This window comes from Narcine bancroftii, chromosome 2 (assembly GCF_036971445.1).
Source record: "Narcine bancroftii isolate sNarBan1 chromosome 2, sNarBan1.hap1, whole genome shotgun sequence".
Classification (NCBI taxonomy): Eukaryota; Metazoa; Chordata; class Chondrichthyes; order Torpediniformes; family Narcinidae; genus Narcine; species Narcine bancroftii.
Genome location: NC_091470.1, coordinates 217,271,560 through 217,297,770, shown reverse-complemented (window position 1 = coordinate 217,297,770; position 26,211 = coordinate 217,271,560). Strand labels below are relative to the sequence as shown.

Below are 26,211 nucleotides of genomic sequence, written 5' to 3'. Positions count from 1 at the left end.
AGAATGAGGGAGGGGGTGGTGATATGCTTTGGCCTTAATGCTGGAAGCTTCTCTACCTTTTGCGTTATCCAAGATTAAAAGACATGATCTTAACCCAGTTCTTAAGCATACAATAAGGATTTGGTTCCAGTTTCATAAATTTTTTGAGTTTAATAATTATGTTTTATCTCATAAAATCCATAATTTATTTTTTAAAGTATCATTGATTGAACAGGCTTTTTCAATATGTTAAACTAAAGGAGTAATAACCTTTTCAGATCTAATGTCTTTCAATCAGTGAGCGGACAAATACGATTTGAGCAAGGGACAATTTTTTTAGGTATTTGCAAATTAGGGACTTTCTGCGTACTTTACTTCCAAATTATCCTTCTGCTCACCGATCTAATATGATAGAGAGCCTTTTTCAGGTGCATCCACATCAAAAAGGATTAATAGCTACAATATAAAATCAGTTACTTGCAACCGACACCAAATGATAACATTAAACGGTGCTTGGGAATTGGAATTCCAAGAATTGCTTCCAGGCAATCAATGGGATGATATTTTTCAACTAGTAAATACTTCTTCAGTTTGTGCCCGTCATTCCTTGATTCAGTTCAAAGTGATACATCGGCCACGTAAGTATAAAGATAAGTCAGCCCGTATTTTTCCCAATGAAAATCCTACTTGTAATAAGTGCAAAGTTGAGGAGGCGGCTTTAACTCATATGTTCTGATCATGTTTAAACCTAGATAATTTCTGGAAAGGTGTCTTTGAAACCCTAACAAAAGTTCTAGGATTAGAAATACAACCATATCTATTAACAGCTATTTTTGGAATCATACCAGCGAAAACTGGGCATCTCTGCAGAGTGAATAATTGCTTTTTCAACATTATTGGCTAGATCTTTACTTTTCTAATCTGTGCTTCTGAAGACATCCAATTTTACCAAACTGATCAAGTTACTTTGCTGAACAAATGGAAGATCGTCACCTTAAAAGACCTCGCATCCAAAATATAAATGGTGAGCACTTGAAGAACCGTAAAATGCAGATCAATATACCAAGTTCAAATGATCATCTGACTATATACAACCAGATGAAATCGTGTTTCTCCAGACCATGGTGCACATACAATACACAGCACATAGTCATCACGTATATACATTCAGATACAATATATTGGAAGAATATTTCCCAGCCTGGCAGTCCTGATTTTGATGATCCTATACCTCCTTCTTGATGCCAGTGGGACAAAGATACTGCATTGAAGGGTTTCTCAATAATTCTTTCAGTGTCATTTATTAATACTCCTGGTGAATGCTATCAATAGAGAAAAGAGAGATCCCAGTGATCTTCTCAGATCAGGATACAGAAGCAGCAACGCTGGATTGGCCCATATTCCAATTTTGATCAATACATTTGTGGTGACTTGACCTTCTCCTTGTGCCACAAATGTCTCGAGTTCCATCGAGCCCGTCATTTGATAATGAGCTGCTAGGTTGGTCCACGGAAAGAATCGATGCCATCAAAGCATTCACCCTCGGAGGAGATGTAGGAGATTCATTTAAGAATCTGTAGCTGATATCCACGAAGACTAAAGCAACTGGACATCTAATCTCAAGCAGCGTTCACAGCCCTTGAAATGGATCACTGTAAAGACAATGGGGACCATCAGGCAATCAGTCAAGTGTTGCCAGAGACTGTGAACTGTGTTGGAGCACATCACACTCCCCTGTCTGAGAGAAAGTATTTTTCCCCCTTCAGGCCATTACTAATTCATGTCGTGCTGCAGTTGATATGCGTTTGAAAACGGCCAAATGCTCAGGAACAAGACTGAAAATATTTGACATTGATTATCTCTTTTTTTCTTGGCATTTGAGGTCATTCATAGTTTGGGGATCTTGTTTGGCTGAAGCAAGAAAGAACGGTGGTTCATCCGTGTATCTCACAATAAACTCACACTGAACAGTGAACAATAATCTTTCGAACAACTTGCATGCATGCAAGTGAAACGCCAATGACTACACTGTAAACCCTGATTCTCATTGTCGATCCTTGCATCTGATGAAATGGTGCAGCCGAGATAGGTAAACTGGTTGACCGTTTTGAGTTTTGTGTGCCCGATGGAGATGTGGGGGGGCTGGTGTTCATGGTGGGGAGCTGGCTGATGGAGGACCTCAGTTTTCTTCAGGCTAACTTCCATGCCAAACATTTTGGCAGTTTCCGCAAAACAGGACGTCAAGCGCTGAAGAGCTGGCTCTGAATGGGCAACTAAAGCGGCATCGTCTGCAAAGAGTAGTTCACGGACAAGTTGCTCTTGTGTCTTGGTGTGAGCTTGCAGGCGCCTCAGACTGAAGAGACTGCCATCCGTGCGGTACCGGATGTAAACAGCGTTGGAAAACTACACAAAAGAGTCTGGAAAAACAACCAACTGAAAAACCTCAAAAAGTTAAGCGTATACAGAGCCGTTGTCATACCCACACTCCTGTTCGGCTCCGAATCATGGGTCCTCTACCGGCATCACCTACGGCTCCTAGAACGCTTCCATCAGCGTTGTCTCCGCTCCATCCTCAACATTCATTGGAGCGACTTCATCCCTAACATCGAAGTACTCGAGATGGCAGAGGCCGACAGCATCGAATCCACGCTGTTGAAGATCCAGCTGCGCTGGGTAGGTCACGTCTCCAGAATGGAGGACCATCGCCTTCCCAAGATCGTGTTATATGGCGAGCTCTCCACTGGCCATCGTGTCAGAGGTGCACCAAAGAAGAGGTACAAGGACTGCCTAAAGAAATCTCTTGGTGCCTGCCACATTGACCATCGCCAGTGGGCTGATATCGCCTCAAACCGTGCATCTTGGCGCCTCACAGTTCGGCGGGCAGCAACCTCCTTTGAAGAAGACCGCAGAGCCCACCTCACTGACAAAAGACAAAGGAGGAAAAACCCAACACCCAACCCCAACCAGCAAATTTTCCCCTGCAACCACTGCAACCGTATCTGCCTGTCCCGCATCGGACTTGTCAGTCACCAACGAGCCTGCAGCAGACGTGGACATACCCCTCCATAAATCTTCATCCACGAAGCCGAGTCAAAGAAAGAAGAATGCATACACAATACTGGTGCCACTAAACAACAAATTTTGTGCACATGTTCATGACAATAAACGATTCAAAGTGCCCTACTGTATCTCCGCCCCATCAGTTCTGGCCATCTCATTACAGGAAGATGTAGATACTTTGGAAAGAGTGAACAGTTACGTGGAGTAGAGAACATGTCTTATGATACAAGGTTTACAGAGCTGGTAGCTTTCTCTTTGAAAAGATTCTGAGGGTCCAGGTGATAGGTGCCAGCAACAAATTGACAAGAATGCTGCTACAATGGGGACATTTAAAAGACCATTAGGCAGATGGATGTAAGAGGGTTATGGGTGCGAGGTAGGGAAGAGCTAGATTGTTGAGTATGTTTATATGGGTGGCACAACATCGTGGGCTAAAGGGCCTGCATTGTGCTGCAATGTTCTATCTCCAGAGTCCCGAGTCTATTTTCACATTTTACAATGAGAGCGTAGCATAGGTACCAGTGAAAGCGCCAGGAGTACTTTGTGTATCCATGCAGACGTAGCCCACTGCAGAATGCTCATATACCACCACCACAGTGGCAGCACAAAGAGGAGCAATCTCATTAATCCTGTGCTCCCAGATTTCCCTAGAATCCTTAAGACCAGAAGACGCAGGAGTAGAAAGAGGCTATTCAGCCCATCGAGTCTGCCCCGCCATTTAATCATCAGCTGATCCATTTTCCCGACTCAGCCCCACTTTTTTGCTTTCAATCTCTGCCTTAAATACACCCAATATCTTGACCCCCCCCCCCGCCAATTCTCTTAAATTCCAATGAGTACCGGCCAAGAGCTGACAAATACACATACGGTAACCCTTTAATTCCCCAGAATCTCCTTGTGAACTTTCTCTGAACCCTCTCCAATGTCATCGAATCCTTTCTTAAACGAGCAGCCCAATACCACTCACCAGTCCTTGGCAAAGCCTCAATGTCCCATCCCTGTTCTAGTATTCAGAATCAGAATTTATTATCAGGAGCCAGTCGTGAAATTTGGTGCTTTGAGGCAGCGTCACATTCTATTCCTCTTGAAATTAATGCTAGCATTTCATTTGTCCTCTCTTCCGCCGACTCAACCTGCAAGTTTTCCTTCAGGCTATCCTGCATAAGGATGCACAGCTTCCTTTGCATCTGGGTGTTATCAATATTCCTCCCCATTCAGAAAATAGTCTGCCTGCTCATTTTTTTTCTACCAAAGTGCACAACCGATATTGTATTTCATTTCCCACTTCTCTGCCTGTTCTCCTCGTCAATCCAAGTCCTTCTGCAGCCTCTTATTTCCTCAACACTATCTGCTCCTCCACCCACTTTTGAATAAGCTGCAAACACAGCCACAAAGCCATTCATTCCATAATGATCATTAAGTTACAAACATAGAAAGAAGCGGCCCCAATGCTCGCAACTGGCAACCAACTAGAACATGATACCTGTATTCCAACTCTCTGCTTCCAACCAATGCCCCACCCATACTAGTATGTCTCCTGTTATTCCGTGGGCTCTTATCTTAAGTAGCCTCATGTTATTTTCTTCTTCAAATCAAGGGATCCTTTGCATTCACCTGAGGGAGTAGGTAAAGAACGCAAGTCTCCTATCCTCTGAGTGCCTTTCTGGACTGGAGTGGCAAACCACATTCCTGGCAATAGTCTTGAGAACCTGGAGGAACTCAGCAGGCCATACAGCAACCATGAGTAGAAGCAGTCAGTCAGCATGCCCCCAGCATCTCATCATTCTCTCAAGGTTCCAGTGATCGCTGCGATTCTCTGCTTCTACTTTAGTGGGTTCGTGTCTCCAGAATACGGGTCTTCGATCTGCAGCCTCCCCGACTACAACCGTTGCCAACTGAGGCTCGGCTAACACAGATGAAAAGTCTGCACATTTGGCTCTATTCCCAAGGACAACGACAGGTAAAATAAATATTATAATTACTCTAGAATCAAGTTGTCTTAAATGGATGTTGAGAGAGAGCAGGATCAGAAGTTGGAAGGAGAGGTTAACTTCAATGGAGTAGCACACCGATTACTTTAAAACCAGACATGCAGAAAAGGTTGATGGAAACAAGTGTACAGCTACACCATCCTTTATCCAGAACCCTTGGGGGGCAGCGTGTTCTGAATTTCAGATTTTTCTGGATTTCAGAACAAAAGCCAGCTGCCCCAGATTTAAGCCCACCCAAATTGTGCTGCTGTATCCACTCCCTTCCAGTCGCACTGGCATCTCCCTTCCCCTCGCCCACCCGAGTCACGCTGGCATCTCTCGCCCTCCTCGCCCACCCAAGATGCACTGCCTTCTCTCTCTCTCTCTCTCCCCCCAACCTTGTTGTGCTGCCATCTCTCTCCCCCCTCGTCCATCTGACTCGCGCTGCCGTCTCTCTCTCGCCCTCAAACTTGTCGTGCTGCCATCTCTCTCTCTTCCCTTGCCCGCCCGAGTCGCGCTGCCGTCTCTCTCCCCGCTCGCCCGCCCGAGTCGCGCTGCCGTCTCTCTCCCCGCTCGCCCACCCGAGTCATGCTGCCGTCTCTATCTCTCCCCTCCTCAACCTTGTCGCGCTGCTCTATCTCTCTCTCTCTCTTCCCCACACCCCCCTCCATGGTACCAGCACCAGGAAAAAAAAATGCCGGATTTTGGAGCTTTCCAGATTTCAGATGTCTGGATAAAGGATTGTGTACCTGTATTATCAACAGCAAATAATTGCAAGTTCTCAAAGTCATGTAAACCTTCATTCCTAACCCGGTTTAATTTCCCGGTCAGGAAAAGCCCCATCTCTTTCTAAAATGGAGAAAAAGGCCATCTGCATTCCACTAGAGACTCTACCAGCCGTCAGATGAGATGGAAACTATCCAGGAACGGAAGTAATCAAATGAAGTTCAGTGACGATCCAAAAGGAGATTGCCTTGAGACCTGCTGTTTGGAACTTCAGACAAGGATAACCAGTCATGCAGGACCTGCTTTCTTTCAGAGCCCGAGCCCAATATCGTGAATGAGGTCAACTTCAAAGAACAGATTGCAGTGGCTACGCGAGAGAGGAGGGACAAGGGGGGTGAGTAGCAGCCATAGTCGTGTTAACGTCTGACATAAAATTGCACGGAAAGCTAGAAAATAAATTTCAGGTCTTCCAGTTTCAGGGCCAGGAATGAACAGATTTCATTTCTACACTTCATTTCACTGTCTCAGGACTTCTAAAACAACTTGCATTTAATGAACTGTTTCTGAAATGCAGTCCCTTTGTTGAGACTGCAATCACTGGCAATTTACATACGCAAGATCTGAGAAAGCTGGAATCAATAATCAATCCAATGTTTTGTTTCTTGGTGGCTTTATCCCTCAAGTAGAGGAACTGTGAGAAGATCATTCATCAGTCCTGAGTAATTCTTTCCCCAACTTTCTTTCACTATCGAGAAAACTGTTACCAAGTGAAAGATATTTAAGATATTGTGAGTGCAAATCCCTCCAAAATATGAATAAAACTATTCACAATCTGAGCTGTGCATGTTTGATGTGGAAATAGTTTGGTATTGATAATATTAACAAAAGTTTTTTTTAAATCTAACTGACATAATCATTATGTAAATATTCTATACATTAAACCACAAGGATTTCACTGGTATCTGAAATTCACAGAACTGAGTACATCAGAAGTGAAATCTCTTACACAGTCTGAAATTTATCACTGGGTCATTTCAAGAGCAATCATGGATAGAAAAACAGGCTCCATTTTCTCTAATACTGGTAGACAGAGGTCTGTTGCACAGGAAGGTCAAGGCCACAATCCTGTGTGCCTGGGCATGAAGAGGAGGAACTGAAATAATTCCTCTCCCTTCACTGAACGTGCCTCTTCAATTTTGAGCAGAATCTGTGGAGGCACTTGTTTCATGCAAACCAGACTGCTGCACTCACCGTATATTCAGTGGTCCCTTTGGGCTTCTGGGAAGACATCCACCGTATGTCTTTCTTCTCCTGGAGTTTTTTCTGTCCGGTATCTGAAAACAGGCGAGGTAAGGTGCGTATTAGTTCCATGCTTTCGCTTCTCCCCCTGGCTAGTCACGAGGCTCTTGATCCCAGCTTGGCTGAGGGACAAGCTCATTTATCTCTAACCTCACACTCAAAAGCAACGCCTCTAATTTGATTACAATAAAATGACACTTTCTTCTGGTCTCCATTTCACTGGACTGGTGCAGCTTGTGCACAAGGCATGAGAAATGCATATAAATCAGCGTTCAAGGAGCTTGATCAATGCTGAAGATGGCTTTACGCCTTCATTACCAATGCACAGTTCATTTGAATCCATTCTCCATCTGCAAGCTGTTTCTTCAAAAGGAGGGACGCATTCCATTGCTTAACCCTTACAATACTAAACTTCAGTCTGTCCATAATGTGCATGCACTCTTCCACACAGCAACGCTTTTTTTTAAAAAGAGATGGGCATTGGCCCATTTCTGATTTGTATTTTGTCTGACAAGATGTAGCCTCGATTTTAAGTAGCCTGACACACTGCAAAGTCATCACATATCAACCAGGCTCAAAGGAAAATCCTCCCCCCACCCCACGGGAAGAGAGAAATTTAAATACTTGCAGTGAACTAATGACAGCATTCAAAAATCTTTGCCCTACAATTGTTTAACACAATGGAATTATGCTATTTTTGACAACATTGGGATGGTAATGATGTACACAGTAATCCTGATGCTCAAACCATTGTTTGAGGGAAGCATATTGTGGCAGATGGTCGAAAGCAGGGTGTTTTTTGCTGGAAAGAAATTTAAAAGGGGGAAGGGGGATGATCTGGGATAAAAGAAAGGCTGTGCTGGCATTGCACCAGGTTCAGAGGAGATTGACAAGAATGATTCCTGGAATGAAGGAATTAGCATGTGACAGCTCTTCGACCTCCTCCCTGGAGTTCAGAAGAACGAGGAGGGACCTCACAGAAGAATTTCAAATGTTGAAAGGCCCGGACAGAGTAGATATGCTGATTCCCATGGTAGGGGAGTCTAAGGCTAGAGGGCACAACTTCAAAACAGAGAAGCAGAGGAATCTCTTTAGCCAGGGAGTGGTGAACATCTGGAATTTGCTGCACAGAGTGGGAGGGGGGGGGGGGTAAGAGGGGGTGGCTGTTGACAGGTCTTTAGGTGTATTTAGGCTAGAGATTGACAGCTATCTGAGTGTCAAAGGTTATAGCAAGGAGGCCAGGGTTGGGGCTGAATGGGAAAATGGATCAGCTCATGATAGAATGGCAGAGCAGGCTCGATGGGCCAAAAGGCCTATTTCTACTCCTATATCTTATGGTTTTATGGCCTAAAAGGCATTTAAATTTGACCTGGGGTATGGACAGTGATATCAGGAAGTACAATCCTAAAACTGGATTAACCCATTCTCGCCCCCTGCCCACAGTGTCTCGATCATGGAGGAGAACAGAATCAAAATGATTGAAAGCACAAGTGGTGCAATGGATGAATAGACTTGGGAAGTTTTGGTTCAGAAAATGGTTAATAAGTGATGATTATTTAGTCTAGCAAACAAAAAGTTATATGGCCTGACAGAGTCCAGACAGATCCAAAGATGATGACTAAACTGGTTGCACATTGGACATTCTTAAAAAAGCCAAGTGGACAATTGTTAGTCAGCTGTTTGAGATTTAAGGAGGATGTCATGTTTCATAGAGGATGGTTCAGCTCTGCCTTCAACACAAAATATGCAAACAAACTCATCCCCAAACTCCGTGACTTTGGCCTCAGCACCTTCTCTATAATTGCATCCATTTTCACACTTGCAAGTGGTCCCAGGAATTAACGGCCAATTGGCCTTTAAAGTGTCTAGTGTGAAAGCAAAATCAGCTCAATGCTGGTGTCAGATGAAGTCATCTCATGCCGGGGATTGATGGCCTAGTCCCCTAGTACAATCCCCAGCGTCTGCAGATGCCAGCATTGCAACCAGGCAAGCATGAAATGGGCAATTGCGTTGTGGGATTGAAATGATTCAAGTTTTTGTGCGAGTACAGGAACACGAAGGAAGAAAAGATTAAAATAAAGGTGTAAACTTTGCCGTGGGAAAGTCGCAGCGGGAGAGAGAGGGGAAATAAATAGCAATAGTGGGCAATTTTTAAACAGCATGGGAAAGTTGGTAGCACTAAAGCATACAATTTATAAAAACCATGGGAAAAAGCAATGGTGGACCTGACTTCCCAGAATGCCGGGTAGCAGAGAAATCCCTCCATGAATGCTCCATGCATGCAGCCGGGCATAAAGCCCTTTCTCTGCTGCTTGGCATTCTGGGAGGGCAGGTCCAGTATCACTTTTTCCCCACGGTATTTATAAATTGTATGCAATAGTGCTACAAACTTACCAGAGCTATATAAATTGAGCACTACCAACTTCCCCACACTGCTTAGAAATTGTCCGCTATTGCTATTTGTTGCTAGCACTTTTCCACAGTCCCTTATAAAGGTTTATATAGGTCAGCGCAACAACAGATGCCGAAGGGCTCATACTGTGCTGTACGTAAAGCTTAATTATATTATAATTAATGATCAGGATTTAGGGCAGGTCCACCATCACTCGATGCGTCATGACGTCCACCAGTAGAGAGTAGAACAGTCCTAACCCTGGAGATGGCTCCGTGTAAGTGTGAAAGCATTCAGTGTCTCAGTTAGGAGTGGTCAAGTGTGAAAAGCCAAACCCCCATTCCTATCCCGGGACACTGAACAGCCAATTAAGTGGGATGCAAGTGTGAAAGGGGCTCATGACTTTCTACCCTACAAACTGTTAGTGATAGCATGATCAACCCCACCACAGGGGCCCCCTGAGATTGTACTCAGTCCCCGACCACACTCCTGAACACTGGCCACACACAGCCTCAGCTTGCGCCATGCTAAAGAAAGCACGTCAGCACTTCTGCTTCCCCATGAGTTTGCAGAGGTTTGGTATGACCGAAAATGTTGACATCCTTCTACAGGTGTGAAGTAGGAAGTGTGCTAACTGGCTGCATCACGGTTTGGTATGGGGGCAACCTCTGAGCAGAAAACCCTGCAAAACATAGTGGACGCAGCCCAGTACATCAAAGGCAAACTCCTCCCTGGCAGCAAGAAAACCTGCATGCAGTGCAGGCACACAGAGAGAAGCAATCATCAAGGAACCAGACCACCCAGGACATTCCCTGATCTCACTGCTGCCATCAGGAAAGAAGTATAGGTGCCACAAGGCAGTTACCATCAGATTCAGGAACAATTGCTACCCCTCCACCATCAGACTCCTCAATGATAGACTGAGAGTTATTGAAGGAATCTTAACCTTGCATATTATTGAATATTTATTTTCTCTATTGCACAGCTTGTTTACATCTCTTTCTTTGTTTACAATTCACAAGATAAAGGAACAGAAGCAGGTCATTAGGCCCATCGAGTCTGTTCTGTGACTCTATACTCAGCTGAACTACATTCACACCTAGTTCCAATTTCTAGCCTTTTCCCCATATCCCTTGATACCCTTACTAATTAGATACTTGTGTTATGGAGTCCGGAGGACCCCAAAACCCAGCAGCAATAGATATGCACCACGACAAAGGGTAACAAACAAAAGTTGCTTTTAATTATCTTTGCACATAAAAACAGAATCAAACTTTAACTTATTACTATCAACTTAACCCCCCCTCTAATTCTAAGTGCACGTGTCTGTCATGTGTATATAAGTGTAGAAAAGTTCTTTGGTTCACAGTCCAATCTCTTTTCAGACAGCTAGTCTTTTCCATTGACTGGGCATAATCATTATGTAAATATTCTATACATTAAACCACAAGGATTTCACTGGTATCTGAAATTCACAGAACTGAGTACATCAGAAGTGAAATCAAAGTTTGCCAGCTTGCCCCTCTAGAACCGAAGCCTCTGTCTCTCCTCTCTCTCTCTCCCTCCTTCTCTCTGAGAGCAAAGCTGTTCTGCCTCTGCCTGCAAAGATCACATGCTCTTCCAGACAAGCTGTATGTTGCTACTTTGTTGCCTTTTGCAAAATAGCACTCTGCAAAAGTCCTGCAAAAATTCTGTATTTTAAAATGTGTGCGCACAACCTGCTCTAACAATCATCCCAAATCACCTCTAAATACTCTGTCACACTTATCAATTTCCTGTTTAAAATTCTCCCAATGATCTGGCCTCCATCACTGTATGCGTAAGTGAGTTCCACGGATCCATGACCCTCTGACTAAAGAAGTTCTTTCTCATCTCTGTTTTGAATAGATACCTTCTAATTTTAAGACTGTGACCATCTGTGTCCTTGATTCATCCACCAAGGGAAACATCTTATCTACATCCACTTTGTCAAAACCTTTCAACATTCAAAATGTCTCTATGAGATCCCCTCTCATTCTTCTACACTCCAATGAATACAATCCAAGAGCTTCCAAACATTCCTCATACATTAGCCCTTGCATTCCAGGAATCATCTTGGTAAATCTCATCTGCATCCCCTCCAACATCACATCCTTTCTAAGATAGGGGGCCCAAAACTGTACACAGTTCTCCAAATGAGGTTTCACCAGTGCCCCATAGAGACTCCTCAACATCTCTTTATTCTTATACACGATTCCCCTTGAAATGAATGCCAACACAGCATTCACTTTCTTTACTACCAATCTCACCTGGTCATTAACTTTTAGGTTTTCTTGCACGAGGACCCCCAGGTCTCTTTGCATCTCTGAGGCTTGAATTTTCTCCCCATCTAATAGTTCTCTGCCTGTTTACTTCCACTGCCAAAATATAGAACAGTACATTTCTCAACGTTGTGTCTCATCTGCCATATTTTTGCCCAGTCTCCCAATCTGTCTGTATCCTTCTGCAACTTTACGATTTCTTCAACACTTCCTGCTCCCCCACCTATCTTTTGTGATCAAATTTTGGCCACAAAACCATTCATTCCATAATCCAAATCATTAATATAAATTGTAAACAGCAGCGGCCCCAAGACTGACCCCTGTGGAACATCGCTTGTTACAGGCAGCCATTCTGAACAGGATCCCTTAATTTCAACCTTTTGCTTCCTGCTGATCATCCAATTTTCTATCCAGTCTAATATCCCTGTAATTCTATGGGCCTTCATCTTATTTGTCAGCCTAACATGTGGCACCTTAACAAAAGCCTTTTGAAAATTCAAATATATAACATCCACAGCCTCCACTTTGTCTATCCTACTTGAGATTTCTTCAAAAAACTCTAATAGGTTGGTCAGGCAGGATCTCTTTGGCTTGGCTTCGCGGATTATATCTTTCCAACCACTGATGTCTGACTAATCAGCCTATAGTTTCCTTTCTTCTGTCTCCCACCTTTCTTAAACAGTGGAACCACATTTGCAACCTTCCAATCCCCTGGAATCATGCCAGAGTCTATTGATTTCTGGAAGATCATTGGGTCCACAATCTCAAAAGCCACCTCTTTCAGAACCCATGGGTGCACCTCATCCAGTCCAGGAGACTTATCTGTCTTTAATTCATTCAGCTTGCCTAGCACAATTTCTCCAGTAATCTTAACTGTAACCAACTTTACTCCCTGAAGCTTCTGTCTGTCAGGGATATTACTAACGTCTTCCACAGTGAATACAGACGTAAAATATTGATTTAATTCTTCTGCCATTTCTTTGTAACCCATTATAATTTCCCCAGCATTGTTTTCTATCGGTCCTATATCAGCACGTGTCTCTCTTTTACTCTTTATATATTTTTAAAACTCCTAGTAACTATTTTTAATATTGTTTTCCAATCTCCTTTCATAATTCATCATGACTTTGTTTATCTCTTTCTGTAAGTTTCTAAAAGAATCCCAGTCCTCTGATTTCCCACTAGTTTTAGCTTCCTTGTTTGCCCTCCCCTTTGCTTTTATCTTAGCCTTCACCTCTTTCGTTAGCCACATTGGTGCCATCTTTCCTTTGACAAATTTCCATTTCCTTGGAATATATCCATCCTGCATGCTTTTTATTACTTGCAAAAATATCTTCCAATCCTGCTCTGTTCCTCCGACTAGTTTGCTTTTCCAGTCGACCTGAGCCAGTTCCTTTCCTCATACCACCATAATTTCCTTTATTCCACTGAAAACCTGATACATCCGATAACATTTTTTCCTTTTCAATTTTGAAATTAAATTCAACCAGGTTATGGTCACTGCTTCCTAGAGGTTCTATGACCTTTAACTCCCTAATAACCTCCGGTTCATTGCACATGACCCAACCCAGAACTGCAGATGTCCTGGAGGGCTTCTCAACAAATCCAGCTCTTAGGTTCTCTACAAACTCTCTCTCCTGGGATCCAGCAATTTCCTGCCCTTCCAAATCCCCTGTCATGTTAAAATCCCCCATAATTATTTTGATATTATCTTTGTGACATGCCCTTTCTATTTCCAGCTGCAACTCATAATCCACCACCCAGATGCTGTTTGGAGGCCTGAATATAACTGCTATTATGATCTTTTTACCCTTGACAAATCTTAATCCAACCCATAATGATCCTACCACTTTAGATCCTATGTCGTTTCTTTCTATTGATTTAATGTCATTCCTTACCATCAGACCAACCCCTCCATCTCTACCCACCTGCCCATCTTTCCTATCGACTATGTATCCTTGGATATTGAGCACCCAATCACACCCCTCATTGAGCCATGTCACAATGTCATATCTTTTCAGATGAATCTGAGCAACCAGGTCATCCACTTTGGTATTTAGGTATAGTGCCCTTAGACCCGATACTGATATCGTTTGTGCTGTATACCTGTTGAACAACACTTTTTCCTGCCTGCTCACCTGCCTTTCCTTTCCATTATTGACTAACTCTTTACTATTTATTCCCTTCTCTATCATAACTCCCTGTCTCCCTACTAACCTATCGTCTTCACTCACATTCTGTATTTTGTGTACCTCTCTTTTCTTGAGTATAGTTTTTTGCACTACCACTAAGTCGAAATTCTGCCTTGCCTGCGGGAAGTACACTGACAAATTTGAACTTTGTAGATGACACTACCACTGTAAGCAGGACCTCCAACAACAACGAATCAGAGTACAGAGAAAGACATAGGGACTTGTGGATTGGTACCAGGACAATAACATCACTCTCAAGAGCAGGAAGCCTGTTGTAGACCTGGAAGAGTGGTGGAGCTCATCCCCAAGTCTGCACCAAAAGTGATGAGGCAGAGAGAGTCGACAGGTTTCAAGTTCATGGGACCCACTGCAATTTGCCAACCACCACAATCGTTCCACAGCAGATGCAATCTCCCTGGCTCTCCATTCAGCCCTGGATCACCTGGACAACAGCAATAAGTACATCAGGCTGCTTTTCATCGATTACAGCTCAGCTTTCAGCACTGCTCACCAAGCTTCAAAACCTGGGCCTCTGCACCTCCCTCTGCAACTGGATCCTCGACTTCCTTATCAGAAGGGCACAGTCAGTGAGGATCGGTAACAACATCTCCCCCTCAATGAAAATCAACACAGGTCCACCTCAAGGATGCTTGCTTAGACAACTGCTCTATACTTTCTGCACTCAGGCCAGTGAGGACAGGCACAATTCAAATGCCATATCTACAAATTTGCCGATGACACCACGGTGGTCAACAGAATCACAGACGGCGTTCAGCAGTGAGATCGATCAGCTAGTTGAGTGGCGTCTCAATAATAATCTTGCACTCAACAATAGCAAAATTAAGGAATTGATTGTGGACTTCAGGAAGAGGCAATCAGGAGAACACAAGTCCTCATCGAGGAGTCAGCAATGGAGAGGATCAAGAACTTCAAATTCTTGGGTGTCGATAACTGATGATCTATCCAGGGGGCATCACGTCAAATGCAATCATGAAGCAGCTATATTTTGTTAGGAGATTTGGTACGTCACCCAAAGAATCTTGCAAATTTCTACAGGTGGACCATGGAGAACATTCTGACTGGTTGCACCACTGTCTGGTAAGGACGTGTCAATGCACAGGACAGAAAAAGGCTACAGATGGTTGTAAATTCGACCAGTGCCATCATGGGCATTAGTTTTCACTCCATTAAAGGCATCCTTAACAGAGTAAGCAGGATCAATCATTAAAAACTTTTACGACCCAAGCCATGCCTTTTTCCTCACTGCTACCATCAGGAAGGAGCCTAATGACGAACACCCAATGTTACAAAAACAGCTTCTTTCCCTCTCCCATCAGATCTCTGAATGGACAATGAGCTTATAAACACTAACTCTCTTTTATTGTACTCATTATTTATTTTTAAATATTGTAATTTAAGGATCTGTAATTTATACAATTTTGCACCTGTATTGAACAATGCTCCTGCCGCAAAACAACAAATTTTGTGACGCATTTTCACGACAATAAACCTGATTCAGATTCTGATATCTCCAGAGACTTGTCCTGGTCCACACATATCAAAGCAACAGCCAAGAAAGTGCACAAGTCCCTCTACTTCTTTAGAAACCCAAGGAAATGTGGCATCTGTAACCTTTAATAACTTCTACAGACGCAACACTAAGCGTCCTATCAGGATGCAACACTACAGGAGCCGCTCTGCCCAAAACCTCAAGAAAATGGAGAGTTAAGCATGAACCTCAGGCCATCGCACAAACCCTCCTTCTCTCCATCAACAGCTCGCTGTCTTGGGAAAAAACTGCTAACCACATTCTCTTCAGCTCCCCCTCTGCCCCCCACCCCCCCACCACGGCAGGAAGAAGTTTCAGGACTATGAGATCATGGACCACCAACTTCAAGGCCAGTATCTCTCCTGCTGTTATCGAACTCCTGGATGAATCTCACACGAGGATGCATTTTCTCTGTACCAATTGCCCTCTCTCTGTAAAATTGCATTCACAATACAAATATCACACAACATAATATTACGATAATAATTTAATCAAATATACATTAATGTGGCCTCAGTGGTGACAGTAGGCTCACCACTGGAGGAGTGAAGCTGTTATCTATTCGGACAGTTCTAGCCCTGTTACTCCTGCACCTCTTTCCTGATGGAAGGAGGTCAAGGAGATTGAAGGATGGTCAGAATCTTCAACCATGTTTCAGACGCTCTGAATGCAAGGTCATCAACAACGGAGACTCCAGTGATATCAGTTGTTCTTACAGCCCTCTGTAAGAATCAAAGCCTGAGCAAGTATCATACCACGTAATGATGCAGCCAGACAGGTCTCTATCAATTGTCCTCCTGTTTGAACGTTGTCAGAATGGGGCAGGAGGTTGGCTTTAGCAGTAGCTAGGAAATGTCTGGCAGTTACATGGAAGAATGAGAATTCAAATGAATATTCAACTATGGCATGCGGAGATGAGGTCATGTATTCCTTTCGAGAAGATCACATATAATTTACGAAATAATTAATCCTTTTTTTTGTTAAAGTTTGGAGCCCGTGGATGTGTTCTAATTATAACAATATTTTCCCCATACATGGGTGGGGTGGTCCCAAACCGCGACACATACCTGAATGTATTGCTTTAATTGCTCTCCTCCATTTTCCTTTTCTTTTTTTGGGGTAGTTTAGTGGTGGGTTGGATGGGGTGGGAGAGGGGGGTTTTATGGGATAAAATACGTATTGCATTGTATTTTGTATGTATCATTTATTAGTGATGATAAATAAAGTTTAAAAGAAAAGAATGGGGCAGGATGCTTGCATACCTCAATCTCCTGAGAAAATATATTGGCTGCTGTGCCTTCCTGACCAATGACGTGTTGTGTGTCGTGCATACCTACGAACCTTCTACCTTTTCCTCTCTCCATGGAACATCGATGTGCTGTGGAGAATGCTCAACGTGCATCCTCCTGAAGTCCACAGTCATCTCCTTTCTCTTGCCCCAATTAAGACTCAGGTTGCGGTTCTCTCACCATTTGATGACTCTCTCTACCTCCTCTCTGTAAGGCAACTAACTCATCATTGTTGCTGCTGAAGCCAACTACTGCATCAACAATAAGCGATGATTTGGTTCGAGCTCAATCTGTCAGTGTCCAGTCCTAAGTCAGCAGCATGCCAACCCCGACTAGCTGTGGACTTTCAGCCGAAAAGTCCAGAATCCAGATGCTGAGACTGGTGTTGTGTCCCAGTGAGGACAGTTTATCTACCAGCCTCCGAGGGATTATCATGTTGAATGTCAAGCTGAAGCCGATGAACAACACCCTGGCGTCTGAAGGTGGGTCAGGACAGAGTGGAGGGTCAAAGTTATAGCATCATCGGTGAACTGGAAAGGGTCCAACAGAAGGCAGGATTTAAGTGACAACTCAATGTGAAGGTCAGTGCCTCTGGGCAGCAGTGGTTTAAGCCAGTAACTGGCGCTCTCTTTGGTACCAGGATGATGATGGCTGCCTCAAATCCAGCAGGACAGTGGATTGTTGCAGTCAAATGTTGAAAGCATTTGTGAAGACCTGTGTCATCTGGACTGCACCTTCCCTCAGGAACTGCTTACTGGTCCCACATCATGGTGCCTGTTCCTCATGGGGAGAGTGGATTTCATTGCATCAAACAGTGCAAAAAAGGGCATTCAACCTATCACGAAGAGAGACATCACCAGCATGGAGGCTATCCCATCGTCCATATGACCAATTAACTCACCAATCCCGTACATCTTTGGAGGGTGGAAACCCATGGACTCAGGGAGAATAGACAAAGACAGTCGTATTCGAACCCGGGTGGGTGGCACTGTCATAGCACTGTGCTAACCGCTATGGTAAACGTGCCACCCCTTCTGCACTTTCCATGAGAAAAATCAGTTAACCTTCCACCAAGGCACACTGCTCTGTACCCGGTACCCAAGAAGAATAGCGTGGGCTGCCTCAACAATTACCGTCCAGTAACACTAATCCCTACTGTGATAAAATGTTTTGAGAGCTTGGTCATGGTCAGAATTAAGTAAAGATCTTAGACCCGCTGCAATTCACCTATCGTCACAATCGCTCCACAGCAGATGCAATATCGCTGGTTCTCCACTCAGCTCCGGATCACCTCAAAAACAGCAATTCATACATACGGCTGCTCTTCATCGACTACATCTTGGCCTTCGTTACCATTATTCCCTCAGTGCTGGTCAAGAAGCTACAACTGCAACTGGATCCTTGACTTTCTCAATGGAAATCCAAAGTCAGTACGAATTGGAAACAACGTCTCCTCCTCATTGACCATCAACACAGGCGTACCCCAGGGATGCGTGCTTAGCCCACTGCTCTACTCGTTATATACCCATGACTGTGGGGCCAGACACAATTCCAATGTTATGACACCACAGTTGTCGAGAGAATCGTAAACAGCTATGAGGAAGCGCACAGGAAGGAGATAGATCAGCTCTTTCAGTGATGTCACATCAACAAACTTGGGCTCAATGTTAGCAAAACCAAGGAAATGATGGTGGACTTTAGGAGAGAGTCAGGGAAACATGACCCATTCCTCATCAAGGGCTCAGTAGTGGAGAGGATCGAGAACTTCAAATTCCTGGGTGTCAACATCTGTGGATCTGCCCTGGAGCCTCCACATTGATGCAATCACAAAGAAGGCTCATCAGCGGCTATACTTTGTGAGGTGTCCGTGGAGATCCTGTATGTCATCGAAGACTCTCGTAAACTTCTACAGGTGTATCGTGGAGAGCATTCTGCCTGGTTTCATCACTGCCTGGTATGGAAGCGCCAACTCTCAGGACAAGAATAAACTCCAGAGGGTTGTTAATTCGGCCTGCAACATCACAGGCACCAGACTTCATACCATCGAGGATATCTACATGAGGTGGTCTTAAAAAAAGCAGCCTCTATTCTCAAAGACCCCACCACCCAGGTCATGCCCCCTTCACTCTGCTACCATCAGGGAAAGGGTACAGGAGCCTAAAGACAAGCTCTCAGCGGCAAATGGACAGCCTCTTCCCCGCTGCCATCAGATTCCTGAATGGTCAATGAACCAAAGACACTGCCTCACTTTTTGTGCATTGTTATTTTTATTTTTTTTATAGTGATCTTGTAAGATGGTTATAATATGAATGTTTACACTATGACGCTGGCACAAAACACCAAATTACATGACTTGTTCATGACAATAAATCCTGCTTCTGATTCTGTATCTTAAAATGTCAAACACTGGGGTTTTCCCTCTCATCTCTCCTGTGGTTTTATTCACCTCCCGTTTCATCTCCTTCAAACAAGTCAGTTCTTGCTTCTCTCAGCTAGCACAAAAACTGACTGTCAATCAGTTTCTCCTGCACCTGCCCACCATGGACAGTCCTTTTGATCCCCCAACCCTTCCCATCCTCTGCCTCCACAAAATTAAATACCTCTACACTTCCCACTTTATTTCAAAGTCCCAATGTCTGCCATTTTTCACATCACCCGCCAATACTGGTTTAATTTGAATTCTTCAAAAATGAACCAAACCATGAGTAATTTGACTGACTGCTTTAAAGGGATTAATGGGAATTAAACTCGATATAACGTGTTTTCCATGCGAGCAAAACATCTATTTTCTTGTAAGAATTATTGAACAAAACAGGTTTTAACAATTCCAACATCATTTATCCAATTTAAAATTTCATTTAGTATTGTTTAGTAGATAATCCTATGTTTGGAAACAGGCCTGGCAACAGATTTCCAACTTAAAACAGCATGGGGTAATGTATGACAGTGGTCAGGTCCACCGATTGCAGACAGCCATCAGCTCTTCTAAAAGCATCTCAATGGGTCTTCGAATGGAGAATAAGACCATAAGACATAGGAACAGAAATAGGCTATTCAGCCCATCGAGTCCCAATGACTTGGCATCCATAACCATCTATGGCAGCAAATTCCACAGATTTACCACCCTCTGGCTAAAGACATTCCCCCACATCTCTGTTCTACGACCTGAAATTGTGCCCTTTTGTCCTGGACTTTCCCACCTTTCTACATGAGTATGTGTATGTCCTTCAACATTTGAATAAGAACTGACCTTGCCAGTGATGCCCACCCTGTTTATTATTTTTTTTAATTCCCCTTTAGACCATCAGCATCAGTAAATGCTTTAGATGTTACTTTGAATAACTGAGATAGATACTGCCAGCGGGAATGTCCAGTGTCCACAGAGATCTCCCCATGATGGGAGAAAGTGCAACTCCAAAAGGAGGGGAGGAGGCAGGTCTGAGGTTCGAGAACGATAATTACGGTAGTTTCAGGACAGCTGAGTCAATGCACAAGTTTGAAGTTAAGTGTCTATCAGATTGAAAATCCATTAAAAATCATTAAAACGCCCAACTTAACTGTGATGTTCTCATTTTACCCTTAACCCTTCACATTCCTGAGTGTATCGTGGGTAAAATATCAATGCTGCCAACAAGACTGGCCCATAAAAGCCAAATGGAATGTACTTTGGACGGCAGTACGCATGGATTGTGCTATGCGATCAACTCACCAGTCTCTCCGTCCAGACAAGTTACCCGTAAAGTTATCATTTCCAATTTTAACAACCTTTACAGTCACATGAAATCTCTTACTGCCTAGTCAACAAGTCTCCATTTTCATGAATGCCTGACAACTGTTCAAGGGTGACATAGTGGCAAAGTGAGTGGAGCAGCTTGGCCAAGGAGTAGAGTGATAGGATCATTCGTGTAGAAGAGAGAAGGTCAGAGGGGTTTGGCTGGGCAGTGTTTGGGAAGAAATGCACTGGTGTGTCCAGCAGGCACCGTCCTGACCAAATGAGGGTGACTTGCCTTCCCCTCCTCCCTACTGCCACAAGGAATATTTTGACCATTTCCTGACAAGCAGGTTTTATTTTAATATCCAGACACCAGCCAACAATTGACCACATACCTGAAATTTGGAATGCCGTGGGGGGGGGGGGTGGGGGGGTGCAAGGGACGATGTAAGAAATTGGAAGGCATTCCGCACATTACCGGTGAACAGAAAGTGGAAATCCAATCTCTGAGTAAAAGCAATGAAATTAAATAATTTAAATAAAATTTAATTTTAAATAAAAGCACAATTGGAGACAAGACCAAGCTTCCCCTCAATACCACTCTCCCATGAGCACCAAATCTCTCTTCCCTTCTCCCCTAAACCTGGCTACAGTTCTCTACATCGCCAGCCTCCCTTCAACCCTTCCCTTCCTCTGTGACTGGAACACTGACTGAAGTCCCCTTTAACCTTACAAGTGCGATGTCTTCTCCCTACTCAACACTTCAATTCCTTTTCGCATAGACGCTACGGTGAGTTAAATCTAATCCTCGTCCATCCTGATCCGACTTCCTTCCTCCACTCTTTCCCTGCATTGGCATCACTCACCTCCCATTACATATCCCTGTTCATCTGAAGAATCCAAACTCCTCTTCAGACCATGTAATGGTATAAAACCACAACAATGTCCATTGAAGAGGTATTCCATGATGTAATGAAAAATGAACTTTTGGAGCCTGCCCCATTATTTAATATCATGGTTGGATGATTGTAGCCTTACTTCTGAACTGTCTCATGCTCATCTTAAGTGAACAACTCCTTAGTTCTAGTTGACCTCACAAGAATAGATGTCCTCCCTGCATCCATCAAGTGAAGATCTATAATGTTCTTGTGCTTCAGACAAGTCCCCTCTCAGTCTGGGGAACTCCAGATATTACAGGCCGAACCTGACCAACTTCTCCAACGGCAATCCATCTTTTCCAGGTCCTCGTCAATAAACCTTCTCCGAACTGCTTCTGAAGCTTCAACATCCTTCCTTAAATAAGCAGATCAACTGCATGTTGAATTCCATTGCAAACACGCATTCAGTTGCAACTAGGGTCAACAGTCATTCATGTCATTTTCCAAACCATCCATCTGATGCAGACGAGTGCAGGTGAAGCCCCTGTCACCATTAAAAGGACAGTCCAATCCCAAAATACTATATTTTTCAGACAAATAGATTGCAGTCATGTTCTGCACATTTAAATGGAGCAGAGTTGTCAAGATGCATAGGCTTCAAGTTCGGGAAAAGGTTGAGCTATTAACCAAGAGTCCATCCATAACTTTCAATAAAAATCTCAATTCTATACTTTTCCTATCTTATTGTGCACTTTTATCCAAAGTGGTTTCCGCATGAACGATACCTTGAAAGGATCCATCTCGGTTACAACCCTGAAGATGAAGTCATCTATCAAGACAAATTTCTAATTTTATTTATACTGCATTCAATGAAAACACCTCAAATTATTTATGAGCCCCTCTCGTTAGGATCATCACCACTGAAACATTAGTTCTTATTCTCTTTCCACTGGACTTGCTGAGTGTTTCCAGCAGGTTTTTTCAAAAAATCTTCTTTCAGATTTCCACCAGCTGCAGTTTGTTTGATGTTCATACACCAGGCTATTAAAATCCCTCCACTGGAGAGCTTCTCCTCAGCAATACACGAGCAGTGCCAATGTACAGTGGTCAATCCACACACGAGACAGCAGGTGCTGGAATCTGGAGCAACAGGCGGCCTGCTGTGGGAACTCCGCAGATCGAGCGGCAACAGGAAGAGGGAACGTATTACTAACGTTTTGGTTGGAACGCGTCATCACGACTGTTGTCTGACCCAAAAAGTTGACCATTTTTCTCCCTCTAATGCTGGTTGGACCTGTTGAGTTCCTCCAGCAGATTGTTAATTCACATTGAAAGCTAGACCTTGCACTATTTAGTGCAGAAGTAAATTGACAGATGTCTGGCATTGAACCACTGATCATTTTGACCCACACATTAGTAGCTTAAGTGAAGCACTGAGATACCTTCACTGGAATTATGACTGAGCACAGAGTCTGCTAACTGGCTGCATCGTGGCCAGGCATGGGGGAACTAATCCCTCTTCCATCTCCTGGAATAATCCCAAAAAATTATTTGGGGCACATTCTCCAACATTTGCTAGTGTTTTGGGACAGCATAACCCAAAAAGTAATGCTCCAAAGAAAAATAACATAATGTGCTGGAGAAACTCAGCAGGTCACGCAGCTTCCGTGAGAAGACAGATGGATTCAAATGGATGCAGTGTGACCTGCTGAGTTTCTCCAGCATGTTGATGTGTGACAATTGACACCAGCATCTGCAGATTTTTTCATTCAACTCCCCAAGGGATGCTTACCCTGAAGAGGATTTCCCCCCCCCCCCCCACCCCTTTACATCCTGTGGATGCTGTGTGACCTGCTGACTTTCTCCAGCTTGTGTGGATATTGCCTGCAACCCCAGCAGCTGCAGACTTTCGTATAATGCTCCAGAATAGGAGTCCTTAAACTGGTGTTGCTCAAGCAACTCCATCCTATGATTGCAGAATGACATTCAAAGTTCAGATTTAATGCCAGAGGACATACAATCTTTTGTGCCAGGCAGAATATCTTATCGTTCGTGTAAAAAAAAAGTTACTCAAGAAAAGAGAGAAATGTAAACAAGGAAGTGCAAACAAACTCTGCCAAGCAGAAAATAAATGTACAAGTAATGTGTAAAGTAAGTGCCCTTAAATGAGTCTCTGATTGAATCCATTGTTTTGAAGTCTGATGGTGGAGGGGTAGCAGCTGTTCCTGAACTTGGTGGTACAAGATGTGGCACCGATATACAGAGCTTATCCTCAAAATTTCAAATCCAATTTGTAATGATTGTGTTGGCAGTGGCCAGGAAGTGTATAGAGGTTACCTGGAAATCTGACTCTAACTTGGTCACTGCACGTTGGAACATGGAAATGCAAAGATGTGTTCCCCTGGAGATAATTACCTATAACTTAAGGAAAAAATATAATATTTTCCTAAAAATTTGGCAACCACATTTAAATTCTTTAGGATCCCAGTTATAGTGTGAAAGCCTTGCTGCCCTAGCTCCCCCATCTATCCTTCTACTGAGGGAGAGGTGGGGGGGGGGGGGGGGGGTGGTGGTTCCATTCCAGCCCAATCAATTCAAGAAAAATGTACCTGCCTGGGTGCTTGCCATCAGGCCATGACAAATCCCTGATGTGTCCCCTACCTTTTTCGTGGGGTCTTGAATGTCAAACGTAACTGTGGTTTGTTGAAGGGGTTGGGGGGGGGGGGGGAGGGGGGAATGGCTTTGACTCAACAGTGAATATAAAAAAAAGCACGTCCTGAATGGTGCAGGTCCTTAATGATTGCTGCTGCTCTCCAATGTCAGCGTTTCTCGATGGTGGGGAGAGTTTTGCCTGTATCAGGCTGTGTCCACTACCTTTTGCAAGGCTTTCCACTCAGAGGTATTAGTTCCCCCATGCCTGGCCACAATGCAGCCAGTTAGCAGACTCTGTGTTCAGTCACAATTCTAGTGAAGGTATCTCAGTGCTTCACTTAAGCTACTAACGTGTGGGTCAAAATGATTAGTGGTTCATGCCAGACATCTGTCAATTTACTTCTGCACTAAATAGTGCAAGGTCTAGCTTTCAATGTGAATTAACAATCCGCTGGAGGAACTCAACAGGTCCAACCAGCATCAGATGGAGAAAAATGGTCAACTTTTTGGGTCAGACAACAGTCGTGATGACGCGTTCCAACCAAAACGTTAGTAATACGTTCCCTCTTCCTGTTGCCGCTCGATCTGCGGAGTTCCCACAGCAGGCCGCCTGTTGCTCCAGATTCCAGCATCTGCTGTCTCGTGTGTGGATTGACCACTGTACATCGGCACTGCTCGTGTATTGCTGAGGAGAAGCTCTCCAGTGGAGGGATTTTAACAGCCTGGTGTATGAACATCAAACAAACTGCAGCTGGTGGAAATCTGAAAGAAGATTTTTTGAAAAAACCTGCTGGAAACACTCAGCAAGTCCAGTGGAAAGAGAATAAGAACTAATGTTTCAGTGGGAAGACTTTAATCAGAATAGATTGATGGCCAGAGCCATCGTGGGCTTCAGCACTCTCCATTAAGGACATCTTTAAGAGGTGGTGCCTCAAGAAACCACCCTTGATCCTCAAGGTCCCTCACTGCCCAGGCTATGCCCTTTTCATACTGCTACCATCAGGAAGGAGGTACAGGAGCCTGAAGACCAACTTTCAACTTTACAAAAACAGCTTCTTCCCCATCGCCATCAGATTTCAGAACGGACAATGAACTGCAGACACAACCTCACTTTTTTCTCTTCTTTTGCACTAATTATTTATCTCTAAATAGTGTACTTAATTTATAGCAAATTTTGAACCTTTAATGCACAATACTGCTGCCTCAAAACAATGAATTTTGTGACACGCATTCATGGCAATAATCCTGATTCTGAGAACTCCAAGAACCCCGAATATGTATCGCAGAGAAGGGTCTTGTTCTGTTCTTTCCGCAGTTGTTGTCTGACCTACTGAGGGTTTGTGGCGTGATCCGATTTTCACTGGTGAATGAGGACCAGGCATTTTGCCAGCTGTTGCAGGCTGTTCCCCAGAGTGTACGATAAATAGAAATGGCAGGTGGCAGCCACAGGGTTCACCTTCAGCTGCTCCACACTCACTGCTGCAGTGTCACAAGGAATTCACAAGATGTGCCAAGGTTGTTGCCTTGAAAACAGGCTCAGCTACACCCCCAAAATGCAGCGAGCACATGCCACAGAATAGAGAAGCACAAAAGCTGCAGGCATGACAATCCTGAGCAAAGAATCGCTGGAGCTGTAATTTCAATACCAAAAAAGGGATATATATCTGATTTGTATTGTATTTTAAAAGAAATTGATAGTAAAAAAGACTGGGATAAAGATAAGTTGAAATGGGAAAAAGATTTAGGACATAAAATAGCTGAAGAAGCTTGGATGGAAATTTGTCAGAATAGTATTCGGAAATTAATTAACACTAGACTAGCGATAATTAATTATAATTTTATTCATCAGTTATATTTAACGCCGGAGAAATTAAAAAAAAATGGTCTTAGTAAGTTGGATTCTTGTTTCCGATGTGATCAGTCGGCCAATACTTTTTTGCATACTGTTAGGCTTTGTGATCGATTGCAACAGTTTTGGAAAGGTATTCAATCTATTTTTAACAGTTTATATAATATCCATCTTGTATTAGATCCCGATATATTTTTATTAGGGAACATGCAATCATTAATTGATTTAGGATTAGAGGATTATCAGATTTCCTTTATCTATTTAGCTTTAGTCATGGCTAAGAAATGTATAGCATTTACTTGGAAAGATAAAAATATATTAACTTTAGGTAAGTGGTATTTGAAGATGAAATTTTGTTTGACTA

General features: G+C 43.5%; 1 protein-coding gene across 5 annotated transcripts in view; it reads right to left on the bottom strand.

Moving 5' to 3' along the window:
- Nucleotides 1–26,211, bottom strand: part of oxr1a (oxidation resistance 1a) — a 354,447-nt gene that overhangs the window by 216,324 nt on the left and 111,912 nt on the right. For all 5 annotated transcript variants that reach the window (XR_011352015.1, XM_069920289.1, XM_069920290.1 and 2 more), the window contains exon 2: nt 6,987–7,069. Coding sequence is in view for 4 of the 5 variants with exons in the window: in XM_069920289.1 (XP_069776390.1) it covers nt 6,987–7,069 (83 nt within the window). In the remaining variant the exon portion in view is untranslated. The remainder of the gene's footprint in view (nt 1–6,986; nt 7,070–26,211) is intronic.